General features: G+C 40.9%; 1 protein-coding gene across 1 annotated transcript in view; it reads left to right on the top strand.

The window, feature by feature from the left end:
* The first annotated feature begins 520 nt into the window (after window positions 1-520).
* The window catches only part of METAP1D (methionyl aminopeptidase type 1D, mitochondrial), a 51,112-nt gene continuing 26,050 nt past the window's right edge, over window positions 521-25,582 (top strand). Inside the window, exon 1 of the mRNA XM_075028446.1 lies at window positions 521-720. Coding sequence (XP_074884547.1) covers window positions 672-720 — 49 coding nt within the window. The 5' untranslated portion in view covers window positions 521-671. The remainder of the gene's footprint in view (window positions 721-25,582) is intronic.

Here is a 25,582-nt window from a genome sequence, read left to right as displayed (position 1 = left end):
TGGGCACGTTTCGAAGCTGAGCAGGAGGGAGAGGACGGAGCAGGGCACTTGGGCAGTCCTGCAGGACAACAACCACCCGCAGGCCGCCCTGCCTCCCACCGTAGGGCAGGCCGAGGCTGCCACTACCGGCAGCGCGGCTCCTCACGGACAGCTGAAGGCCGTCACCCGTGGCAGAGCCTGCCGTGCCCCACGCCACCCGCAAACCGCTCCCCGCCGCGGAAGGGCGGGAAGGGGGCGCTCCCGCCCCGCCGCCGCCGCCGCCACAGCCGCAGCCGGGCCCCGCGCCCGCCGCCTGACGAGCTGCGCCCCGCCAGGGCTACGGGGCAGCGACAGAGGGCTGCGCGGAGGTGACAGCCGCCGGACGACGTCTCTGGGGGGGGGGTGGGCGTGCCACGCACCTGCCCGAGACCCGCGGGCGGGGCGGGGCGGGACGGGACGGGACGGGACGGGACTCACCTGCCGGGACCCGCCTCCGCCTCAGGCGGCGCGCGCACAACGGACCCGGCCGACCCGCTGCCCCCAACAGCCGCGGGGGCGGCGGCCGCCGCGCGCGTTAGGCGGCCCCACGCGCCCGGCGCGAGGCAGTCAGCGCTGTGTCGTCCCCCCCCCCCCCCCCCCGTCCGCCCCGCCGGCCCGGCTTTGCCGCCCGCGGCCACGTGACCCCGCCTCACATGGGCAAGATGGCGGCGCCCAGAGCCGTCAACGTGCTGCGGAGCGGAGGTGAGTGCGCGCCGCCGCCACCGCCGCGGGGCGGGCAGGCGCGGGCCCGGCCGGCCGCGGCGCTTGAGCCCTCCTCCCGCCCTTCCCGCCGGCCGCCGCGGCGCCGCCGCCGCCGCCGCTGTTGAGTCGCGGCTCGCTTTGAAATCGAGGAGCAACAAGTCCCGCCGCCGCTCTAGCGGGGACAACCGGCGCGCCCGCCGGGGGCAGCGAGAGACCGCTCCGCCGAGGCGGAGAGCTCGGGGCGCGGGAGGGCGTCCCGGGGGCAGGAGGGGTGCGTGTCGGCGGGGCCCGCAACTGTCAAGCCTCGACCTTTATGCATGCGCGCTGCCTCGGCGCTCTGCCGGGGGCGAGGCCGGGCCGCCCGCCCCCGCCGGCGGGCAGCGGTGCGGGCAGCGGTGCGGGCAGCGGTGCGGGCAGCGGTGCGGGCAGCGGTGCGGGCAGCGGTGCGGGCAGGGCGGGCTGCCTCGGGGCTGTCGGAGGGTGCCCAGGCCCGCAGGGCGCCGGCAGGCCGCCCGCGGGCGGGTGTTGCTCGAGTTCCGCTGTGGTCGTTTCTGCTCTCGCAGTTTAAATGTCGGACAGAAAAAGTAATCTGACGTGAGTGTACGCGCTCCTTCTACCGACCGCGTTCAACTGCAGGACCGGTTACCTGCCCGTGCGTGTGAAGGCTTTTCGGGCCCGATGGTCCCTCGCGCTCCGAGGTCCTCCCAAAAGCACCTTTTCTGCCACGTAACCTGTCACAAGTGGATCGCTCCTGTGAGTCTTACTGACTTACTAATACATGAGAACAGTTGTACAAGGTGTTGTGCTTCGCTGAAAGATGCGTTACCTTATCGGTGTAACGTGATTCGCCTCATTCCTTTTCCTCGTGTTTTGATTGCCTCGCGTTAAATAAGACGGGAAGCTCTTTGGGCCGTACCAAAGTGGTGTGTGAAGGTTTATTTTTAGCTCCCATCGTAGAATCATAAATGTGTGAACAGAAGGAAATACCTCACGATGATCTCGATGAAAGACTGGCATGATTAACTTTTTTTTAAGACTGTTAAATACTTAGTGTAGTAATAGGGGATAGAGTGACCCCAGATTGATTTTAACTTAAACATTAAACTGAATGCTGTGTGTTTTCAGCTAAAGCGTAATATTGCAGTGCTTTACAGCTGGCATAACAAAATTTCAATCCCTTTTCTCATGTTATTGACTCTGATCTTCTACTGTACTTTTATTTTTCATTCTATCCTACAGTCTTGAAAAACGCTGGGAAGTGTAAAGGCCTTTTCTTCATAGTTAATCCTGAATTTTGCAGGGTGGAAGTGCCACATTATTATTTTTTTTTCAGTGGTGAAGGCTCATATATCCGTAAGGAAATTTCAGTTTGACTGGACTCTTGGAATTTGAGCATCAGCTGAACTCTGGGAAGAGCTGCAACATTTGGCCTTCGGAGTCTCTTGTTTGTTTTATGTCCAACAGCTGTCAAAACCTTCACTCTTCCACATGTGTGGAAGTGTGTGGAATGAATGGAATCACATTTTTTAGTATATAATACCATGCAAACAATGATTATTTTGGTTTAAATCACAAATGAATTGAAATTTAGTGTGCAGCTTCATACTATTCTTCATTGTTTGCTTTGGCAGTTCTGCAACCTTTTTATTCTGGGTATTGTTTTGTTGAGTGTCCATGCCCTACCGCTGCCTCCAGCCTCCTCCACACCTAGAAACGCTGTGTCTGTCATCCAATTAAAAGAGCCAAACCGTTTAAATTTGTTAAGTCTTCATACCTTCCCTGCAGGCATCAAACCTTGTTCCGCACCTCTAGTGGCTATGCATTTCCAGAAGTTGAAAAAGCAAAACTGTCATAGTTCAGGCAAGACTGATTAAATCCAATTTTCCCTGAATTGGACAGTTCAGTATAATTTAATTTGTGAATACTGAAAGACAGAAGTAATTTAAATTAGATTTTTGTTCACCTAAAGGAATCTGTTCTACCTAAATTGAACGAAAATTACTTTTTTGTAGCCTCTTTTATGGCATTTTTTCATATTTTTGATGCTATGTTTTTATAAATGATGAAAGGAAAGTTTTCTTTATTTTGGAACTGTTTCTAGATAAGTGCATTTGAACAACAGAGATCCTCCACATATCGGAAGGACTTAGGCTAACCTAAAAAATCTTTATTATATTTGAAAAAGAAAACAAGTTGAATGAAAGATAGTAGGAAGCTCAAAACACAGTTTGTGCCTTTTCAGAAGCCATATTGGGAATTTACTTGAATAGTGTCTGCCTTGCTCCTCTCAGCATTGCAACACTGTCAACCCAAGGAGAAGGTACACAACTTTGTAAGAGTGTGAGTGGCTTGCACAAACCTTTGTGAAATTCTGTGTGCTCAAACACTACATTTCAGAGTGGCCTTGCAGTGGGTTGAACTGCATTTTAGCTGCCACCCTTTCTTGAAATTCTTTGAAAAGAATTTTACAGGTGATGCATAGAAGTGTGAACTGCGTTTACCATTTTGTAAAAGAAAACTAAGAAACATCCAGAACACGGACACATCAAATTGATGAGTCATGTCACGGTTTATACTGGGTACAGATTATATGGTGATTCATTGGCTTGTAAATGGTCTAATTACATATTATGACAGTTTCAGGTATTACAATAATTGCATCTCTGATAATTCCTAGGTAATAAAATAAAGTAGAAGACATCAAAGAACTGAATGTCTACAAATACAGCCTAGATGATTTAAGGCATAGTATTCTCTTACTGATTTATTCATTTTAGGCAAGTAAATTACTGTAGAGTAGAAGCCCCTAATTTCTCGTAATGAAGTTTCAGGGCCTTGAGCCACAGGAAAATAATTGATGAGATTACATCCCTTGTAAAATTACTTACTTACTGTGTTAAATACTGATATAACTGATTTCTGATCTTGCTTCCCTATCTCTAGCAATGAATAAGTATTCTGAAGTAATCTATGTGACATGTCACTGGCCAGACTTTTGAAGTTAAGTCACTGTAGACTGATGGTGTGCGATACATCTCTTAGACATGTAGCGTGTTCCCAGGCTGTCCTTTTGCTTGTACACTGCCTTGTTAAGTCCCTTGTGGAACTGGGAATTCATACACGGGCTCCTGAACAGGTACTGATAAACCTGGAAACTGCTCTTGGGTAGAAGCTGTAGCTATCTCCAACACCAGAGTATGTGAGATGTGAGAGACTTTTCTTCTGCGGATCCAGAGCCTTTTAGAAATGATTGTTTTCAAAATTTTTCTGAGAATGTTACTTTTTTTCACCTCCATTTATAAAATGAAGTGGAGATACATAAACATATTTTTAAACCTTTTTGAAAAAAAGCAGGGAGGCATAGCTGGAGTTTGATTTTGTTGCAATACAGCTTCAAAGCCTCGCATTTCCAAGTCTGCCTGGAAGTGCTGGGTCTCATTAGAAATCAGTCCCTTTTTTTTTTTTTTTAATATTAGAGACCATTTTTATTTGGGCTGTATAGATCACAAGTTTGGTTCACGGGTCTTGTCAGTAATGCGTGGTTGAGTATTGTCTATACTTCATAGTTCTTCTAGGCAAAATTAAGTATTTCAAAGGAATAATAAACTCTTCTCCAGCAGGGTATTTATACAAAAATCATCAAACTATTCTGAAGCATTACAGAAGTTAGAAGTATTAGTTCAGACCCTGCGGAGAATGGACTAATACAAGAAGATGTAGCAAGTGACTGAGGCAATATCAAGTCATTTGGTTTACATCCTTTAGATAGAGTGCATACGTACAATTTTGCATAGTGTTTTTCTTTGTGGTCAGATATGGCTTTGCCATTTGGGACGGTAAAACTGGTAGTCAACTTTTAAATTACCATTTTACGTTGAACTCTGCATGTTAGTGTACAGAAGTGTGCTATGGGGTCACCAGCTGGGAGGTGGTTAAATAAGTATATAAAGTGCCAGCTGTAAATCTCACAAATCCCCATTTCCATGGCTTTTTGATTTCCATGGTCAAGATCAAATCAGTTACTTTCCTGAATAACATGTATACAAAACCGTTGCAGTTTCCACCATCTGCAAGGGGAGAGGACTGTCTTCATCCTCTGGGAATCTTTTTTGCAGCAGTTCCTGATATTCTATTGCTGTCGCTAAACCACTTCTTCTGCAGGCAGGAACCTGGACTTGTCAGCATGTCACCTCCTCAACCACACAGCCTGCTACAGAGAATCTAGCATCTTTCTGAATAGTTAGCAGAATCAGTATCACAACTGAGTTGAGACATCTTTCCCCCAGTGTGCTTAGTTTCCTTTCCTTTTATATTTATTTTACTTTTATTCATGTAATATTTATTCATTATCTGGAATTCATCAGACACCTGTGGTCAGCTTTGTTTCATGAACACAGCTGAGGGTGCCTGCTGGTCCTAGTGGAAGCAGGGGACATCCCTGTGAAAAATAAGGTACTGAGCTGTATTTTAGGGACATGTAATTTCTGTTACCTTAACCTTAATTTGGAGTCAATCTTTATCATTATTGATATTTAGTCAGTTTGTGCATTCTGTCCAAATGGGAGCCTGTTTTTTTCACTCCTACATTGAAATTGGACTTGACATAAAACATTCGACCCAGCTTAAGAAATTGAGTGAATTTGGCTTAGAAGATGGAGCATTAATGACTGTCTAATACAAGACTCCTGTCTCTTGAGTTATCCGTAAAAACTTTACTAAATCTTTTACTAAGTAGTATTTCTGATACACATGGTCCATATCTTATGTTTTGTTAGTCTGCAGCCCTTGATAATGCTCATGGTCTCATGAAATGCAGACTTTTCAATATTTTTAAGAGGAAGTGAAAGAAGGCCTCAAAATACGGTAATTTTATTTTTTGCTGAAATCAAAGCATGGATGCCAGATTTTTTAACTGCTGTATGCTACTGAATCAACCTGTTTCCATCTTTTTGTTGATGCATTTTGAAACAGGAGTTACATTTATTTAAAAAAAAGTTGTTGTAGCTTGCCCTTTGATAAGTGTATTTAACCATAAACTTTGACATATATGAGATTATTCTCATGTTAAGAATCAATCATAAAAATCTTCTTAGTACTATTAATATTCAAATGCTAAAAAGTATTTCTTCATCACCATTAAAAAGAGACTTTGAAATGTACAACTTAAAAAAATTAATAATCACCTATGGTAACTTTCAGTACTTTTAAGCTAATGGTTTTTAAAAAATTAATCATAGCATATACAGATAACAGTTTTGGGGAAACTTGACTAAACATTTCCTGATACTCGAGACCAATAATGAAATACGTCCTGTAATTCTGAGGTTTTTTGGCAGATGAGAAAAAGTGATTGAAAACTTTTGCAGTAGAGTTTTCAAGATCAAATGATGCTTGGCTGCACTGTGCAATGTACGAGCTGGGCAATTAGCTGGAAGAAAATATTAATTCACATTTTCCATTAATTTGTAGACAGACTCACGTCTCCAGAATATAACATTAGCATTATCAGCTGCAAATGATGTACGGTGGAAGTTCAAACCATTTGACTGTAGTACACTTTTAGCATTTTTAAAATGATCCTAAGGTAGTTTCATCCCTGTCTTGAAAATAATCAGGCAGATGAGGAATTATTCCCATTTCAACAGTGCAGCAATGAGTAACTCTGGGGGAGACATGCACTTTCATGGTTTGACGCATGAGAGAAAAAATATTCCCCTTTCAATAAAGTGTTTACTTGTTCTCTTCTTTCAGTTGAGAGGTATTGTTGTTGTTGAGAATGTATTGTTGGCAGCACGCAATGCCTTTGTTCTGACAAGATCTATCACTTCTGGCTGTGGGTGGATTTATAGGGTGTGGTTTCTCCATGAGCTTAGGTTTCTCAATGAGTATTATTAGCCTTTAAACGAAGGAAAGTCATTAGCAGATATCCAGCTGTGCCGTGAATTGGATCAATTTGTCCATCTACCTGAAAACCAGCCACCGTGGTGGAGGCTGTGTTCAGGTTAGCAGCTCCCTGGGCTGGTTTGATGCAGGAGGGAGGGCAGTTTGTAAAGCAGCAGTGTTTTCATGTGTGGTTACATTTAAGGGATCTGTATAAGCGACATTAGGCATTACCTGAGTTTTTTTAATTATTGGCTAGCTGGTGAAACTAGGCATTTTCTGCCACATCAGCAGCTTTGCTGACCCATGCCTACTCATGTAGCCATTCGTTCCAGTACATAGAAAGTCTTTTCTTCTTTCTGGGAAGGTGCCCGTTGACCTGGTGCTGGGGTGTCACCATTGTTATAATTAAAATCCATGGAGAGACAAAATTCATTACAAGTTCCTGAAGAGTACTTAGGTTCAGCCTTTTGTGAATGCTTTCTCTGCTCTGCATGCCTTCTACCTTGGGTGGCCAGGTCCCAGGCAGTGTCCTGTATCTGCCAGTACTTAGTCTGTGATAAATATATTGGACAGGTACATTTTTAGATACCAGAAGTGAGGTAAGCCGAGCTGTAACCCTTCAGGCAAAATTGAACTTCTCTGGAAATGTATTTTATGTGTATCACTTCTCATTTTGTAGAGTTTTCCTTAAAGCTCACCTGGACCTTTCCCTAAGAAGAAAGGAGCTGCTTTCTCTTTCCATTCCCATTGCAGAGCTCTGAAACTTTTCCACTGTCTGCAGCAGCTCACCGCCCTGGTGTGGTGATTCGCTGCAAGGGCTGGTGTCCAGCTGTGTGCATAGGATACTGACCCTGAAGGAAAATACCGGAAAGCTCTGAGAAAGCCTCTACCAAGAATCTGGGATGCTCCATCATAGGGACTTGGCTTGTTGCTGTGTTTCCAAAGTGGGTTTTACAGTGCTCTCCCAGTCTTCAGAGTTAGACGTGGGGATGTCCATGAGCAAGGAGCGCTCCCTGTTTGCGTGCACAACTTCTGCATCGCCTGCCAGAGGCTGTAGTCCTCGTCTGGCGCTTCCTTACCTGGCTTCAGGTATAGAAGCAAAGGCTCAACATGATACTGTGTAATAGGGTGGAAAGTCTGAAATGGAAAGTCACGTCTGTGATTTTAATTCCAGGTGTGCAGTTCAGTGCTGGCTTTGGGCAGCACAAAAGGCAAACTTTGTCTCTTACTGAAAGGGTAGGTCTCTTCAGGCTCACAAATGCAGTGTTAACCAACACGCAGATCTTAGTGTTGCTCTGCAAAGGACCAAATGACTGATTTAACCTCCTCTATACTCATACAGCAAATCGGTGAAATAAAGGATACCACTTCACAATCTCTAGGGATTAAATTAAAGAAAGAAAAAAAACCAACCAGGCTCTTAAAATCTACACCAGAAGATGACCCTGCCAAGCCTATGTACGAGATCGAACTGCGAGTGAAGTCTCTGGCTTCTTGGTCCCTCCATGTTCTGTTACTTAAAACATCAGGAGTAGTGGTAGAGTATATCACAGGTCTCTGGTGGTCTCTAAGCTTGTTTACTGTAATATGTAGCATTTGAAGAGAAAGAATGAAGGACTGAATCATCTCTAAAGAAATTCTGGACCTCAAATTGTGAATTATATTGTATTTCAGAGCAGATAACTCCACTATCCAAAATTGCAGGATCAGATGCCCTATGAGCATATAGTATAACGTTTTTTTTGCCTCTGAGAGGTTGCAGCACAGGTAGTTACAGCAGACAAAAGGGACTGAAATCCTGAGCACTAGCAGACAGATGGAGAAACTGTAGCATTGAGGGAGTAATTTGTGGAGGGTCTCACGGCAGCACGGCATCTGCAGGATGGAACGGGGCCTGAGGCTGCCCTAATGCCTGTGCTCCTAAGCTACCAAGCTAACACACAGTTTAACAGTGGACATATGTGAAGCGGCTTTCTAGATTTAGATAATGTATTCCTTTTACTAAAGCTTTTACACTGAATTACCCTATGTAAACCAGAAGCTGGACCTAAGGTGTACATAGAAACAATGTACCACGTGTCTGTAAAGTTTGGAAATTTTATGTTGTGGGTGTTCTCGAGCTGTGCAGGGGAAACTGAACTGAGCGGGTCTGGTACACTTGCCCTGATTTCTTGTGTGGTTTTCTACATATAGCTAGAGTTGGAGTGTAAGGTTGAGGCTGCCAGAAAAATATTTCTGTAGTGTCATGGCATTTTCTTTGTTTATTCTGAAGAGACCTGGGTTTCTGCTGACATCACCTTGAAGACAAGTTACTTCTCATTTTGAACGTGTTCTGGTGCTAAAGCTGCAGCGGAGGTCTGTGTCATGAAATCTATGCTGGTTTTCCTTTCCACAATATTCAGACATACTAGACATGATGTTCTGGTTGTGACAGTTGTGAATAATGAGGAAATTTAAGCAAAATCTTAGGAGTTTTTGAGCATTCTTCAGTGACAGTTCTGGTGGTCCACTGCAAACTATGATTTCAAAGTAGTGCTTGATTGTGTATGCAGTCTGTAAAAGGCCTTTTCTGTCCTAAAACCACCTATAGGACCCCTAGTTACAATGATCTTCTCAATTCAGGACTGTATAATTTTATCTCTTTTTTTTTTCTGTTCTTCCTTCCTCCTCCGCTGCCCCAAAACAAGCACATTGCTAAGCACTTGGAAATGCACATCTGGCGAGAGACACTTGCTGCCTCTTCTTGTCTTTGACAGTTTGACATGACAATTTGCCAACCCTGAATAGCTTGCAGTGCTTCTAGACGCCACATCCCAGTGCTGTCGATTGAGCAATATTTATTATCATTAAAATTTAATTTGAAAATATCTTGAAGTAATGAAGTGGGAGGGGGGAGTGGGTTACAGGGCAATTGCTTGCTTTTTTTGGAGGGGAGGGGGGTGGATGTTGTGCCTATTCAAGCTGCATGCATTTATCACAGTGGTTTCTTTCCTATGTATTTCTACTTAAAAATCAGTTTTTGTTAAAATATACTCATGTGCCTGGTCTAACTTTCATATTACGTATGTGAAAAAGCAAGAGAACGTATACAAGGAGCGGTCTGTACATTGTACGCTCTCTGCCTTACCGTTATTGCATCCTGTACAAAGAGGCTGTTTGGCTACAGCCGTGTTTTAATTTCATTTTTTAGTTTTCAGTTACGCATTTCTGGAGTCTCCCCGACCAGTGCTGTTACCTGATGGCGCCTATATTTCATCGAGTTTAGACAAGCAGTCTACCTGGACTTAGGCCCAGAGGAGCTGCTGTAACTGATGAACATGATCCCCTCTGCCCAGGAATCCAAGACCTATAGTACCACGATTCCCAAGGGAATTGAAAGAAATCTGTGTTCAGGCCTTACCTCCTACTTTTTGTTGTTGTTGTTGTTTTTACGTAGTGTTGCCTTGTACTGACAGGTCGCGCACCTCACCATGAGTAAAATCTGGTGTTACCTTTGTTGATAATTAGGAGAAAAGATTCTTTTTAACCTAGACTGAAAAGAAGCAGAAGAGCAAGAGCACAGGCAGGGACAGAAGTTACTCTGACATCTCTTGGTTACTGGTTACAAATAAAGTGACAAGTTATTAAACAAAATAACAAAAAATGTTGCAGCACTTGTGTTACCAAGTTGGTTTTTTTTTTTACTATATTGTCATTTTTATGCTCTCAGTTTATTGGATACAATTGCATATTCTAATTTTGTTCTTGCATGTTTCTCTTTCATCTGTTTCATTCTGTTGGAAAAGCTGCATTATATAAACATTGTATATTATTTTAGCTGCAGAAGATTATTATGGTGGATTTTTTTATTTAGAAAATGTTTTTAGAATTTTATTATGATTGCAGAGTGAATGTTAGTGTTCAATGTAATTAAATTTAATTGCATTTCCTATATGTTTTATTTTAGTTTGCTCTTATATGCCTTTATTTTCAACAGGAGTTGTAAATTTGACTTTTTTTTTTCTTTTTTTTTTTTTTTAAAGCATGGAGTTGGCAGTCAGACACAAGCCCATTTTAAAGCAATGAAATAATTATCTTAAAATTATTCTAAATGTGGGGAACATGTAGATTCTGCTTAATGACCAAGAGCTGTTTATTTGTTTATTCATGTTATTTTGGATTGTGTGACCTTGTTAGTTTTTCTGCTGTAAGTTTAAAAAATTAAGATGGGGAAGATTAATTAAAAGCTGCTTCTTTCTTCCTATTCTAGCTTTTATGTCCAGGTCAACTGGACAGGCAGGCAGGACATGTTAATTACTCTTTTAGCTACATACATTTTTGCTGTTGTTCATTTATCTTTTACTGCCCATGTTTACCTAACTAACATGTTATACCATTACTTGTAGAGAGCCTTTTTTCCTTGATATCTTAAGAAAAAGTGTGGAAAAACTTGCTTTCAACTATTTTTTGTTTTTCTGTTATTGCAACAGTTTGTCTGACTTATTTATTTTTCTAAACATGAGCTGTTTACCCTGGGAGGAACTACAGTGGCTGGAGAACTTGTAAAGCTCTGGGTTCACAAATGTGAAGACTGAACAGATAAGGATTCTCAGATTTACTTATTTAAATCTAGTGACTATTAAACATCTGAAATAGAGATGTCGTTACTAAAAATTCATTATTCTTTTTGTCTGTGTAAGGGAATATAAGGTCTGCTGTAGCACAGCACAGGTATTGTATTACAGTTCACATCTTCCAGGCTTCTTGTCTGCTCCAGGTTTGACATTCCTGGTATTTCTCAGGTGGTTTTTGTTTTTTTTTTTTAAAGCATGAAGAAAGATCATATCAGATCTTTTTAAACCTCAAAAAGGTAAAAGTACAATCATGTGGTATAATGACATTAAGATTTTTTTTTTTCCGGTCACCAGCAAGGGAGATAGTTACTGTTCTTGCTAGACGAAGCTCATTCCAAGTTTCTGATAGTTAGAGAATGCCTGAAGAGTGAAGCTGAAGTTCTTTTCTTGCATCGTGGCAGTACTTGGAGGCCACAGGCTTCAGGTTTCTGTCATCTGAATTGTAGGAATCTCCTGCCCCGGAGACTGTGCAGCAATTTGTGAAATAAATATGGGAGAGAGGCAGAGGCGTTTGCCAGCACAGAGGCTTTTGCAGCTCACTGCTCGGAGGCGAACTCGCCTGCTTCAAAAACAGAAGGCTCTCCTGCTCGTCTGCTGCCGTCCTTCTCGCAGGAAGACAAGTTGTCCTACAGCTCCGTGGCTGAAGAGAAGGCACGATCTTAACACAGAGTGGGGCTCAGGTCCTTCATGGGGCTAGGAGCCAGGAGCTAGGGATTTGGGGGCTGGTGGTGTGCATGGCCTTGGATAAGCCATTGAACTTTCTGTGTCTTTCTCCACCTACAATGCAGATATTTATCTACCTTGCAGGTGCATTGGTTGAGATTAATGAGTTGTTTGTAAAGCACTTCAAAGATGAAAAGCACTATAAAAATGCTAAGTATTATTATGTATGAGCTCTTGAGTGCATAATGGCTGTTTGCCTGCCAGTATTTGAAGCAATTCGTTACACACTAAGTATGAAAGGCTCTGTATGAAGTCAAGTTCTAGTTTCCATTTAAGAAAAGTTCCTCATATTTTGTGTTCAGCAGTTCAGGTCACACACTGGTCTTCAGTGTTATCTAGAGTGAAAACAGACTCTAGAAGTTTTTTTAAAAGGAACCATTTCAACACTTCAAAATCAGGTTGTTATTATAATAAGGGTTTCTTCTCAATTGGTCATTTTTTACTCTCTTTATGTGTCTTGCGTTTTGTTTGCCAAATTTCCAGGTCTTCTACCGTCTTCTGTTTTGCCAAATGCTTCTTGCACTTCTGTCTGAACGGCTATAGCTTTTCTCTCCCTGACCTTTCCATCTGTCTCTACAGTTGTCACCACAGCTCCCGTTCTTTGTGCCGCTTCTGCTCAGCAGCTCTTGCCATGTTGCACAGGTTTCTTCAGCCCTTTGTCTACCCATCCCTCACTTTGGTCCTTTCTGCACCTGGGCTTCCCCTGCGCTCCTGCCCCAAGGAGTCTCCTGCCCCGGGTGCTCGCTGCCGGCCAGTGCTGCACAGTACGGTGCTCTTCTTCAGGATGCTTCTCCGATAAATATCAGAGTGAACTGCCTGTCAGACAGGCAAAAACATCCACAGAAGGGGAGACACTGCTCTGTGTTTGAGAGCAGACCTTCCTGTCTGTGACCTGTTGGTTCAGTGCTCTTCAAGCTTTTTGAGCATGAGTTTTTCTAAGCGTCCTTCAGCGGCAACGTGGACTCCCATGTAGGGAGCTGAAACAAATTGGTAACGAACTTGATTTCTAAAAAGAAGTCTTTTCACGGTCTTTGGATGTAGCCATGAAATTCCCAGGTTTCCTTGAATCACAAATTGAAAACAACTCCATCTTTTTTTATTATGTATCAGCACCATATAGTCCGTCCAGCTTGGATAATAAAATGCTCGCTTTGGCCTCAGTCTTTGTTTACTACATCAGGTTAGAGATGTGAAAGAAACAAATGCCCCATCTTAAATAGATTCACACTCAAATATAATTACTTAAGTGCAGTCCCCTTCACTTTATAAGGTCTGTCGCATAACCAGAATAGTGCATGTTTTAATTGTAGGCATAAAATGTGAGAGTAGGCATGAAAATTCGTGTACCACAGAGTAAGGTTTTGTAGTTTATTGGATGCAATTCAGGCAGGAAAATATAGTATGTGGCTATGTTTAGTATGACAAAAAGTGTCAGAATTCTCTTATTTTGTCTTGGTTATTGCATTATCTTGCTATGTTTTCAAAAGGATCTAGGAGAAATCATTTACAAGCTGAACTGTTCATTGGCAAAGAGCTTTATCTGTGTAACTGGCTGTTCCTCAAAGGTAGTTGCTACAGACGTTCCTGGACAAGGGAAGTTTGAATTTTTATTTTTTTTTAATTCCTTTCAGATAGTTCATATTAAAAAACATTATTTGCATGGAAAACAATCTGGAAATGTTTTATGACATAGAAACAAAGTATGGAAAGTTTGTTTGTTTATTTCATTAAATGACTGTTGTCCTTCTCAAATCAGTAGATGTCTTTCCCTTCTTAATTTCTGAACAAAGAGGAAACTATTGGAAACCAAGTGTTCAACAAACTGCCCTGCTGCATGGAAGCCTTAGAAAATGGGAATAAAGGGCTCTTCAGAGCTTCTCAGAGGTCTTTTGGCAGGCGCACTCTGTAGCATGCAGTCTGAGAAAACTTTCATGAATGTTTTTGAAAGTCGCACTGTTCTCTTTCGAGTTTAGATGATAAATAACCAGCCACTCTAACCAGCTGTATAAAGTCTCCACCTTTCACATTTTAAAGATGTTTCCTTTCAGGTATTTATGGTTAAAATACCTGTTTGAAGCTATGTTTCAATTTTAAATCAAGCTCATTCTGAACCATGAAGGACTATTCCAGTAATGAACATGATCTAAATTTATACATTAATACTTATGGCATATCAGATGTTCTCTAAAGGAACATGTACACTTCTCAGATTATCTGTTTCATGTTTAGTTGTACATAAACTTAAATTAGGTCCTGCCTTACATATTTTTAAATTATGAAAATCAACAGACTTGCCATAACATTGAAAGAAAATGGCAAAGAAATTGTTTTTCTCACATAAATTCCAGCTGTTCAGTCTCAGATTTTCTGATAGACATAGGTAAAGATGGATTTGGAAAAAAGCAACAGTGAGGTCCTGACCTCGTTTCACAAGTCATAAAAATGAGGTGCTTTATGTAATAGAGGGTGCAGCCCCTGCAGATCTGCTTATATGCTACTTGGGTTTGTAGCTTTTGAATGTGCTTGTAAACTCACTTAGAGTTGTTGAGTTGAGGTCCTTCTCCACTAGACAAAGTGGACAGTCATCTTGCAAAGATGTCCTGGTTTGACACTGAGATGAAGTGTTGCCCATAGTGGTTTGTGCAGGTCTGAGAACTGAGTCACACTCTTGCATTGTGGGTGAAATGGTAGGCCGTGATGAGGCTTAACATCATTGCCATGTGCTTTCTGAACTAACACCCGTGAGGTGACTAGGCAGGTCTCACCTCTCCAACCCATTTCTGGTTGTTCTGCACTGATTATTGTTAACATACTACTTATGGCTCATGACAGAGACATAAAGGAAATGGGTGTTCTTTAAAGAAATAAAGTAGTGGGATTTGTTTGGACTTATAAAGATTAATTCATGCTCTGGTACACCCTACAAATTCAGCAGAAGCTCAGCTCATGGAAGAGTTCTCTTCTGGGAATGCTTAATTCAGTTCCTCAAAAAGATCGAGTTGTACCAGCAAGAATTATTTTGCTGGCATAGTGTCCCAGCAGTTTTCTGAGTGATATCATTACATTGTCTAAGAGTTTTGGGTTGTAGAGTACGCTCCTTAACTAATACATGTTCTCTAGCAAAACTAATTGCAAAGCAATGCAAAGGTTGCCAGGAGAAGCGGCTGTTTCTAAAACCTGCCTGATAAAGACAGTCTTGCTTTTGTTCGTTTGGTGTCTGTTTTCTCCAAATAACTCTTTTGTAAAAACTGTAACACAAAATCAGGCTAGAATAAGGTAGCTGGTAGACAAACTTCAGCAGCTTTTGCTGCAACAGTATCCCCAGCTGTGGGAACCAGCTGGAGGTTACTAACAGGTTGGCAGGAGGTTGGCAGCTGGAAGTTCAGCCAGCTGAAAATAATCTGCTGGGCTGGCTGGGGTAAAGGCACCAGTTCTCTCCTGTCCCCTCTGGTGCAACAAGTGGTGATGATGGACTACCAACCACTGCACTATGAGCAGGCATGGCGGAGGCAGAGGCACATTGCTGCTTCTGACCGTGCCGTTGCAGGGGGAGCAGCCAGGTCAGAATAAATTTTGCTGTAGCTGTTTGCTCAGTGAACGCGAATCAGGAGTACTGACATTTATGAAGTTGTGGCCAGGGTCATAAAATTCGACTTCACGGTCACATCACTTTGCAGTAGGCCATGTGGGTGGATTGAAATGGACTTCACGTTTTCCATGATTAAAATATGCAGCAGGATTCTTAGCACATAATTGACTGAATTCACTGATTTGGGGATGACTTTACAGTCAAAAGGAGTTGAGACCTCCTCCTGTACATGTCTCAGCTATGATTTTGTCAATACATGTAACTTCTGTTATTGCATCTTTCATATATTTTAGCACCAAAACTTCTCACTCAGAATTTATCCAGGCATTGGACCAAAGTCTTCCAAGAGACAGACCAAAGCTATGAAGTCGAATGCAGAAGGTGCCTGGTTCTGTGGCTGGGCTTCTGCAGGAGGTTGTGCGAGCACCAGCGCTCGCTTCAGAGTTGAGGCTTTTATACTCTCTCTGTACAGCTCTATTTTTTAATTCTCAGAATAAGTTATAGTGCATCATGAATCACATCTGGATAGAGGTTTAATGAACAACTTCACTGGCCTGATTTTTTAGTTGGAAAAATAGTGCCTTTGCAGCTGAAATCACCAGTAAAATTGAGACATCAATGTTTCCCCATGCAGATCTGCAGGTTTAGTAAAGCACTGTCGAGATGGGTCTGCACTATCATCATATTTACCAAAGGCTGCCAGGATCACTGGCCTTTCTTAATAGCGCCAATGTGTACTTCTTGCCACATGCGTGGCTTTAATACTAGCCCATTTTTTATTTGTTTTTTCAGTCCTCCCCATGAGGAATGCAATATGTGCCCATGTCTTGCGTGACACACAGACAGCTATGCAGCCTTTTCTTCCAGTCATGTTAAATTTTACTTAGAAGTAAAAAAGCCCTTTTTTTTATTGTTATTAAATTGAATGGGAAGCCTTTGCAAAAAAATTTTTTTTTATGCAATTAATATCTTTACAAATTTTGTCTCTTGTGTCATTTGTGCCACCGGAGCTCTTTCTATCTAACCAAAGCACCAAATAAATAAATACATAAGTGAGCTGTGTTCTGGTTGAAACTTCCTCACTTGCAAGCAATTGGCCCCTGTCAGAGTAACCGGGAGATCCAGCTGTGGACTCAGGTTGCTGCCCACACTGGTCGGTCTCTCCAGTGTGCAGTACTATTGCAAATCTGTATATTTAAACTGCAAATAGATAAGAACAACAACAAAATAAGACAGTCAAGGTGAATGTTTGACAAATCACGCAAGACAATCTAAAAGTTCTGTGTTGAGTCTGCAAATTAGTAATTGTTTAAGTGGGATGTCCCCATGGAGGATTTCATGGATTACTGCCCAGCTTTGCAGACAAGGTAGCTAAGCCTGCTCTGAAGAAATGCCTGTTATATTTAGCTGGCAAGTTAGATTATCTTCATCCTGTGGAAAGCAAAACATTTATTGCTTCTTACAGATTTACTATCTGTGCATAAAAGAGCTGTGTAAACCCTTTTGAGACTAGAAAAAGGAGCTGGAGACCTAATTTCTTGCAAAGACCCTTTGCTTACTCTATCTTAGAAAATCAGACAGTGGAGTAGTCCAATAAACTGTACAGAGTGAATAGCCTGGTGAAGATAGTTTAGAAATTAAGTATTCTCTTTTTTTAAGTCAGTCTGTGTGGGGAGTGGCTGTCGTGGGCCTTGCCGTACCCATCCTTGGAGCACTGTATGCAGCAGGGAGGTGTTATGTGGGTGACTGATACATGTAGGGTGTGCGTCAGGAGAAGTGACTGGGAGCAAGGTCAAGTTTTGGAGGTGAGAGACACTGGCTAATGTGCGACTGGACCGCATGATCCTCTCTCCAGGAATTAAGCAACTGCTGTAATTTGTGATTTATTGTCTTTGATTCAACAAGAGGAGTGCTGCTTGGAGTTCCTTCAGGAAATCTCCCATAGCAGTAGCTATTAACCATAGTGTTTGGGGCAGTGGAGAAACCCAGAGGTCCTTCCTTACTGCTCAGGGCTCCCAGCTAGCTCTTGGCATCCAAATGTGATGTTTCCTCAGATGGGCAGGGCTGGAGCTAGCCCCAAAGACATGCTTTTGAAACTCACAGATGTTGAATGTCGTTTGTCTTAACTCCTCCTGACGTGCATTACGTGGGACAGGGCACGGGGGAAACGAGTGTGCCAGCTACTGACCTGCACGTGGGTTGTCGCACCATAAAATATGCTGACCTCTCCTCCATGTTCCCAACACCTAGAAAAGGTCATGGCCAAGACTGAACCTTAGTCATCATAGTGGTGGTTATTGTTTAATTTACTGTAAATCAGCCACCAGGTCAGTGCCCACGGATGCCTTAGCACTTCGCACTGAACAGTTACTGCATCCAGTTAAGGTGCCTGCTGGACCCAGCTGTTTATTAGGTACTGGTGAAACACTTGTCCAGGGCATGAGTGTTGCAAATGAAGTCTTGTGAGGTCTGAATAGTTGGAAACCTCCTACTTTGCCATATGTTGATTAGTTTACTTTAAAAGCTGATGCACAGTTCCTACCCCCCTTCATTTACATCCATGGATTGGAAGAGCAAGCACGGAGAAGGCTGTAAGAGAAAGCTGGTGGCCAATGCCTAAGCCATACTATTGGTTTTCAGATCTCAGAATCAGTAATCTGGGGTTGTGTTGGCAAGTAAGTGACCTGTATAGCTTCTGGATAAGAGATGTTATGTGAGCTGACACCTATTTAGCAAATAACAGCTACTTTCAACGGTATACAAAACCAGTTTCAAGGATTTAAGTTTGTTCCTAGAAAATAAACTGAAATATTGATGGCTGTGCTGATACCAGTGTGTCTAAATAAGGATGGATGTGGGGAGTGGTCACTGGTAAAGCTTCACCATCCATCGCTGGATGTCCAGCAGCGATAAGGGAGGAGGTAAGGAGTCCCACCGCCTGCCTGCCTGTTGCCTCGCAGCCCGTCCATCCCATCTCTGGGAAGCTCGGACCTCCTCCATGTTGTCCAGCAGGGTCTGCCCCGTGGTATGAGAAGTGTGGGGTTTCCCAGGCAAGCTCTGCCAGCCGTGTTACACCATAATATAATCAAATGTGTCATCTCTGCCTTTATAGAGATTTTGTGCTATGGCAGTACTTTTGTATATGAGACAATCTTGATTGCTTCTTTTTTTTTTTTAATGCTAATAATACATTTATTTAATGAATGAATCTGAATGTTTGGTACCTGATCATCCTGTTGCTTTCTGCCTGTTTTGTAGTTAATGTTCTTTCCCTTTAGCATTTATTAGAACAGCTTCCTTTTCCACAGAAGCACCATTAGTTATAAATTATCATTTTGTTTGTAATATGCCATATATGAAATGGGCTGTAGATGATGGCTACATGGCTTGAGAATAGAGCCCTTAATTTTAATGTGTTTTATAAACAATTGGCAATAAATGGCCTGATCCTGTGTCCTTTGACTTTAGTGGGAGTTTTCCAACAAGCGTATTTACGCAAGAACAGCCCGGCTGCCAACTCAGCGTCAGTGGGCAGCACGCCTTTGCATTCAGCGCAGTTGCATGTCCCTGTGCCAAGAACGTATTTTGCCGATTCAAATTTGCTCCGTTTGTCAACGCCCAGCTCCCACTGAACTTCACGGGACGAGAATCATTCTTGGCACGAGGCCGTGGGCAGCCCGGGGAGTGCTGCCCGCTGCCGGCACCGGCTGCGGCAGGAGCTGCGCACCCACGAGAGGAGCAGCACCCAGCCTTGGCTCCCCGGTTTGTGAGGCTCCCGTCTCCTCTAGCATGTGTTTGCTGTTGTTTGACTAGTGGGAAGAGTCGGTGATAAAAAGAGATTTCCTAGGTTAGTTTTCAAGGCTTTTTTTTTTTTTTTTTTTTTTTGTGGCTGTCTGGATGATTAATGTGAATAGGAAAATACTGTTGACCCATTTAAATCATGTTAGACGACATCCATTGCTCATCTGCATAATGAAATACACACCGAACATTACAGCCTAAGTATAAGAGCCAGTGAACTACAAAAATAATATTTTACTCATTTAGATTATGAAGTAAAATATAGGACATTAGTACTAATCATAGTATTAAATTTTAAGCCATGCAAATTGTAATTGTCAGTGAAAAAGAACTATAAGTTGAAAAGGCTATTAGCATTTCAGCTTTAACAGTTAATTTGAGTAATTTTTTTTTTTTTGCCAGTGTGCAGCTTAGAAAAGTCTATATGCAGAACATTTAATAGTAAGTACAGGAGTGTTTGTTTTATATAATTATTTAATTTCAGTCGTTAAAGAAATGTTAGAAATATTAATTTGCAGTATTAAAATGTATTAACATTTTATATTACTAAGGGTAAATTGTAATCTTTACTTGGATAAAATAAAGTCGAAAAGGCAAATTATTATTAACCGAGAGATTAAATCATTTTAAGCATTTATTTAAGTACCAAAGCAAAACCTGAAGCCTCTAAAAATATGGATTTCGTCAAATAGAAACATCATTTTCAGCATTTTAAACTAAATACAAATTTTAAAGTACTGAATTTAGGCTGTCAGGTTTCTATGGTTACCTACCTTTCCAGCAGTTTGGTGAGATGTGTAAATAGGCCTATGAGTCACTTGTAATTATTTGTTTTTTGTTTGTTATAGTTGTAATTCTGTGTTCAGTTTGAATCTAATATAGCTCACACCACATGCTTTGGTTTATGTATATTTTAGTGCGTATGATTGACAGTGATTGAGCATTTCTTATGGAGTGCTTGTTTTTTTTGTCATAAGTGATGTATGTTGGTACTTCTGAAAATGTAAACAACTTCTTCCTGTATCACTGTTTGATAAACAGGGACTTTTATGATATGAAAGAGGTCTTTGTAAATGTTAAGCAAGGAGATAAGTGAAAGGTATTTTTAAAAAAAATTAAAACAGCTCCTAAACATTATACCGTCCTCTTCCAAATTTGATCCATAATCATATTATAATTCATTCAGTGACCCAAACGTCACATATTTATGAATAAGCTTCCAAGTTACACATTAATAGCACATACTAATGACTGACAGGTTTAAAAATAAATATTTTAATAAGGATGCTACAAGTTATCTGCAGCAAGCTCCTGATTGGAACATCTTCCTTGTGCAGAGCATCTTCCTGAAAAAAAAAAAGAAAAGACCTTATTTCCACCATCACCACCACCACAGTAGTTTAGCAGAAACAGCTGTAAACTCTTATACCTCTCTGCTCATATATTTTGAAGTCCAGGTTTTAGGAAGTAATTCTCCAACCTTACACTCTTCACTCTAGCAAAGGACACCTACGTGTTTTCTCAGTAACAACTCACTGTCCTAGTGTAACTTGTGTTTTCGTGTGAAAACAGGACAATACAGGTAATTAACAACATCTAATACAAGGCAAGAAATATTGCTAGCTGTCATTTTTACCAAATGAGTAGTAATGTAATCTTATTTTATTAAGTTATTCATCCCAAAATTGCTAGCACTGTATGATTTTTTTTTTTAATTTTAAGATAAGACTGCCTTATGATTCAGAAATCATCTTGTATCCTTAGAGATTTGGCTGCAGGTGTATTGAAAATAATTATTACAATGGTCTAGTATTTTGTGCAGGGAAGAGACTTGTGACTGCCTATTCTCTTCCTGTGTCTCAAGCTACGCAGAAAATCCTGATACAGTGTTCAGGAGCACTCCTAAATTTTCTATGCAAAGATTACTCTTATTTCAGCAGCCTTGTTCACCCGCTGAAAGGGTTTCTGTGGGAAGCGTTTTTGTGGTGATTCAAACATTTTTTCCATTTCAGTTGGAAATTTAAGAGGTTAAAGTAGGATTTATTTTTAACAATTAATACCGTATCAGGCACGTATATAGGACATAAACATGCCAGTTGAAAAACAGTTGTTTCACAGAGCACCTGAAAAGATTTTATCCCAGTAGGATTCAATGAATGTTAAAGCTGTGGGTGGGTGCATATTAACAACAAGATTCGGTATTGTGCGTGTGTGTAAGGACTATTTGAATAGCTTATTATTTTAATCTGAAACAACTGCTATTTTTTAAACTGAGTAACTTGTTCCAACGGTTGTTACTTCCCTACAAAATCAGAATTATGAACACAATAACCAATCTTTCAAGCAAAAGTAATTTCTCTGATCTTTTAAAAAAGCTAAAGATAGAAAGTGATTGAAGCATGTATTTAAATATGCAAAGCTGAGCAGATATGTTTCTCATTCTAATTTATTCACTTTATGATAAATTAATTTACTCAATATAGGAATGCAGTAACATAAGAGGAATGTTTCTCCTGCTAGTCACGGAAGCTGAAACTTGCCAGATGCTGTGATCTGGAGCCTAAATTCCCCTGATATTAACTGTGTGTGAAACTCTTAATATTGCTTTGTCCAGCTTTTGTACCTGACTTGTTTCGTTTTGCTCTGATACTGCTTTAGGCAGCACTTTCTTTTTATTTTCTGCTTGTGTTATTCTGTTGGAGAGAGAAAACGTAATAGAAATAACACTAGGACGGAAGGCTCTGTTGGAGAACTGCAATGCCCTGTTCCCGAAGTTAAGCCTGTATAGCCCAGTCCCATTTTCTGTAATAGACAATTAATTTCCTTTGGTATATGAATGGATATAATTCAGATATAGTTAGATTGTACTCTATATTTTTTAAATCCTATAATAAAATTGGAAAGTGCTGTTTAATGATACCAGAATTTTACTCAGTCAGTGAATTTATTTCTTATACTGGCTTGGTGTGACTCTGTGTGTGTGTGTGTGTGTGTATATATATATACACACATACCAGCTCAATTGGTCGAACGGGTTTTTAAGGATATAAAATTAATCTTTCCTTTTCTCCGTGTTTGTTAAAGTTGCACTGTCGGTTGCTGCTGATAAAAGGTGGCACCAAGCCAGCTTCCTGCAGGAGCTATGGGGAGGGTCATGGCTTGTCATGACCTGGGCACCGTTACTTGAATGTTGTTATTATTGAGATGAAGTACCCTTAGGCTGTCATCCTTCCTGTAAATAGAAGAGGTTCTGATTCTCTGTGGTTTCCCAGTTTACCAACTTGTAGAACAGCTATTTTGTTGGCCCTAAGTTTGACTGAATAATGAATTAGAAGAACGGCACTATTCCAGAAGGCACTGATTCATCATTTTAGTGTGCTGGTCCAGACTAAGTCATAATAAGTAAAGCCAAACAAGAATGTATTTTCATATAGTTTATAAATTTACACCCAATTAAAAAAACTCATTTGTATTGGCATACGGCAAACAAATTGCCCGGTTCCGCTCTCCGTGAAGTAAAGGCAAAATTGTAATTAGCAGGGAGCTTAACTGGTCCTGAGGGCCAAACTTGACTTTTTTCAGTGCTGTGGAGGAGTCCCAGTGGTGTTGGCAGAGGGGCTGACTCTGCTCCCTTGTAGTCTGCTCCCTTGCAATGGTGTTTGGCCATTGCTTTGCTTTATTGCCTCTTAGGAGAGTAACAAGAAGAGCAATTCTGCTAATGCCTTTATTAACTAAACAACTTCTGTTGTTAATTTCCAGTTAATTTCAATAATTAAATAAAACAATGCCAATTAGAATATAATGTTTACAAGATACTGGCCTGTGTTTCCGTTTATCAGGGTACAGTCACAAGCACGCTGTTGTAGAGGTTTTCACCAATGTGTTGCTGTTGTAACTGAAGTCACATCTATCCTGATGAATATTTCATTTCCCCAATCATGCTATTAAAAACAGAGTGGTTTTACCCTTTCATTTCTGTTTTCTCTTTTCCAGTACCATCATGACAGCTGTGGCTGCGTCCTGTTTACAAATTGCTGCTAGTCACATTTTCAGTAGTCCTTGTGTGTTTTGCTTTCCCCTAATGTGGGCAATTAGGAGGAAATATTTCTCACGAGCATGGACTTGCTCTTCTCCTTGTAATGACATAGTCCTGCAATCCAGGAAACAGTGCTGCATGGTGTCCATGTCCACGATTTCCTGATGTGGGAAAAACGTGTGGAAAGCATCTGGAGAGGAGGAGACCCCCTTTACCAGCTTGTTTCCTGTAAGCGAAATTGGAAGACCTTGTCTGTGCAAATAGATTTCAAAATAGAGTCTGCCCTTTGACTGTCTCCATAATTACACAGCGCTCTCTGTATTTTATTTGGCTGCCAGAGCAGTTAACCCCTGGAAGTAAGGGGCTGATGATGGCGTGACCAGCACGGGTATGCAGACATGACCATGTGAATACACTCTTGTTTGGAGAAGCCTGTCGTTAAGACCTCATTACAATATACTTTTACCAAATTTAAAGAGTATTACATCTTGGGTTATGTTGATTAAGATATGTTATATCCTTATTGTACAGAAAATGTGGGGTATTAGTTGCAAAAAAGGAAAAAAAAAGAAACAGAAAAAAGTTCTTTCGTGGCTTTGATGTAATCAACATCTGTCAACAGAATGAATTTGCTTTTGTTTAATTTCAAGGGCTCTTGTCCTTCTACTTTGTCCAATCAGTTTCAACTTCTGCCTCAGGCATTTCCCTATGTTGTTCTCCCTCCCCTCTTTTTTTTTTTTTTTTTTTTTTTTTTTTTTAGCAAATGCACAGGTTATTGCTTGTGAAATGTGAGCTGCTCTTCTGCTACACAGGTTACACAGAGTTGGAGAGAACCTTTAATCTTTCCCATACTATTTTTGAAGCTTGCATGTACCTTTGCGACACAGGGATTACAAAGTCAGTGTTTTATTAGACAGTTAGAATTACAATTACAAGTAAAGATCTTTCAGACCACAACCATTATTCCAGATTGAAAAACGGGAACTTTTCATCATTAATAGTAAAAAGCTATGTATTCTTACCTAATTGCATTGGCTGGATTCCACATATTATTACCCACAGTGATTTTTAATACCTCACTTTAAACTTTCTTCCTCTGAAGTTTCAGCAAAATGAATATTTGCACAAGAAGCAAAATTATGACATAATATTAAAATGACCTGACAAGCCAAATTAAAGATCTGTAGTGTTTTACCCTCAAATGCATGTATACTAAGAAAATCTCCAGTCATTCTTTTTTCAGTTTAAAAAAAAAGATTAAATCACATATTTTGAAAAGAGTTATCAGAACAATGCTTTTAATGTTGTTAATTGCTCGTATATATTAAGTAAGATTTACTTTATCGAGGGCAAGTTGATTTTATTTCCTAAAGGGGTTGAATGTTAATTCTTATAATCCTAAATAATGTTGGTACTGTGCTTCTGTTGATACCATGACTAAATTATTTAAAAATATGTTACTTTTATTTCTTGGCTCTTTTTAAGATGTACCCTTGTATTTATTGTAGCTTAGAACTGTCATGAAGTTTATCCTTTGGTAACATTTTTGCTAATTGCTTGGAAGTTTGAAGTCTTTCCTAAATAAATACCAAAAAAATGGTTGCTAACAATCACATTTGATGGATCATGTAGATGAGCAGTTTTTTGCATGGCTACCCCACACCTCATTCATTGAAAACATAGCTGATAAATTGTTATAACTGTTAAACAAGAAGCATTAGAAAAGGGCTTATGTGAGAGTTCATTTCCAACATCTCCCTTTAAAAATACTTCTTGACCAGAGGAGAATCACATTTAAATGACTAAAATCAACTTAATTAAGGGTCATTAATAGAGATACACATAAAAAAACTCTACTCTGTGAGTGAAATGGGAGCATTTCATTATATAGTGTAGCATGCATGAACAGATAACAATTAAAATAGACCTAGAGTAAAAGGCTAATAAATATAGGGCACATTGTGCTGCAAAATCAGTCACTTAAAATGCTCCCACCCATCATCATACTTGAATTCTGTATTCAGCCCCTTTGGCTGACTCATTTAAAAGAAAAAGAAAATGTAATTTCCACACAAGATAAATTCATCTGGTAATTCATAAAAGCTCACAGTGCATATTTATATTATTAATACAAATTAAGGTCTGGAAGGTATGCTGAGGAATCCAGCGGCTCTGGCAGGACATGCGTGCATACAGATTGCACAGTGTGATTCACTG

Source organism: Buteo buteo, chromosome 5 (assembly GCF_964188355.1).
Source record: "Buteo buteo chromosome 5, bButBut1.hap1.1, whole genome shotgun sequence".
Classification (NCBI taxonomy): Eukaryota; Metazoa; Chordata; class Aves; order Accipitriformes; family Accipitridae; genus Buteo; species Buteo buteo.
The sequence above is the reverse complement of the archived record's forward strand: the minus strand, read 5'-3'. Positions and strand labels throughout refer to the sequence as shown.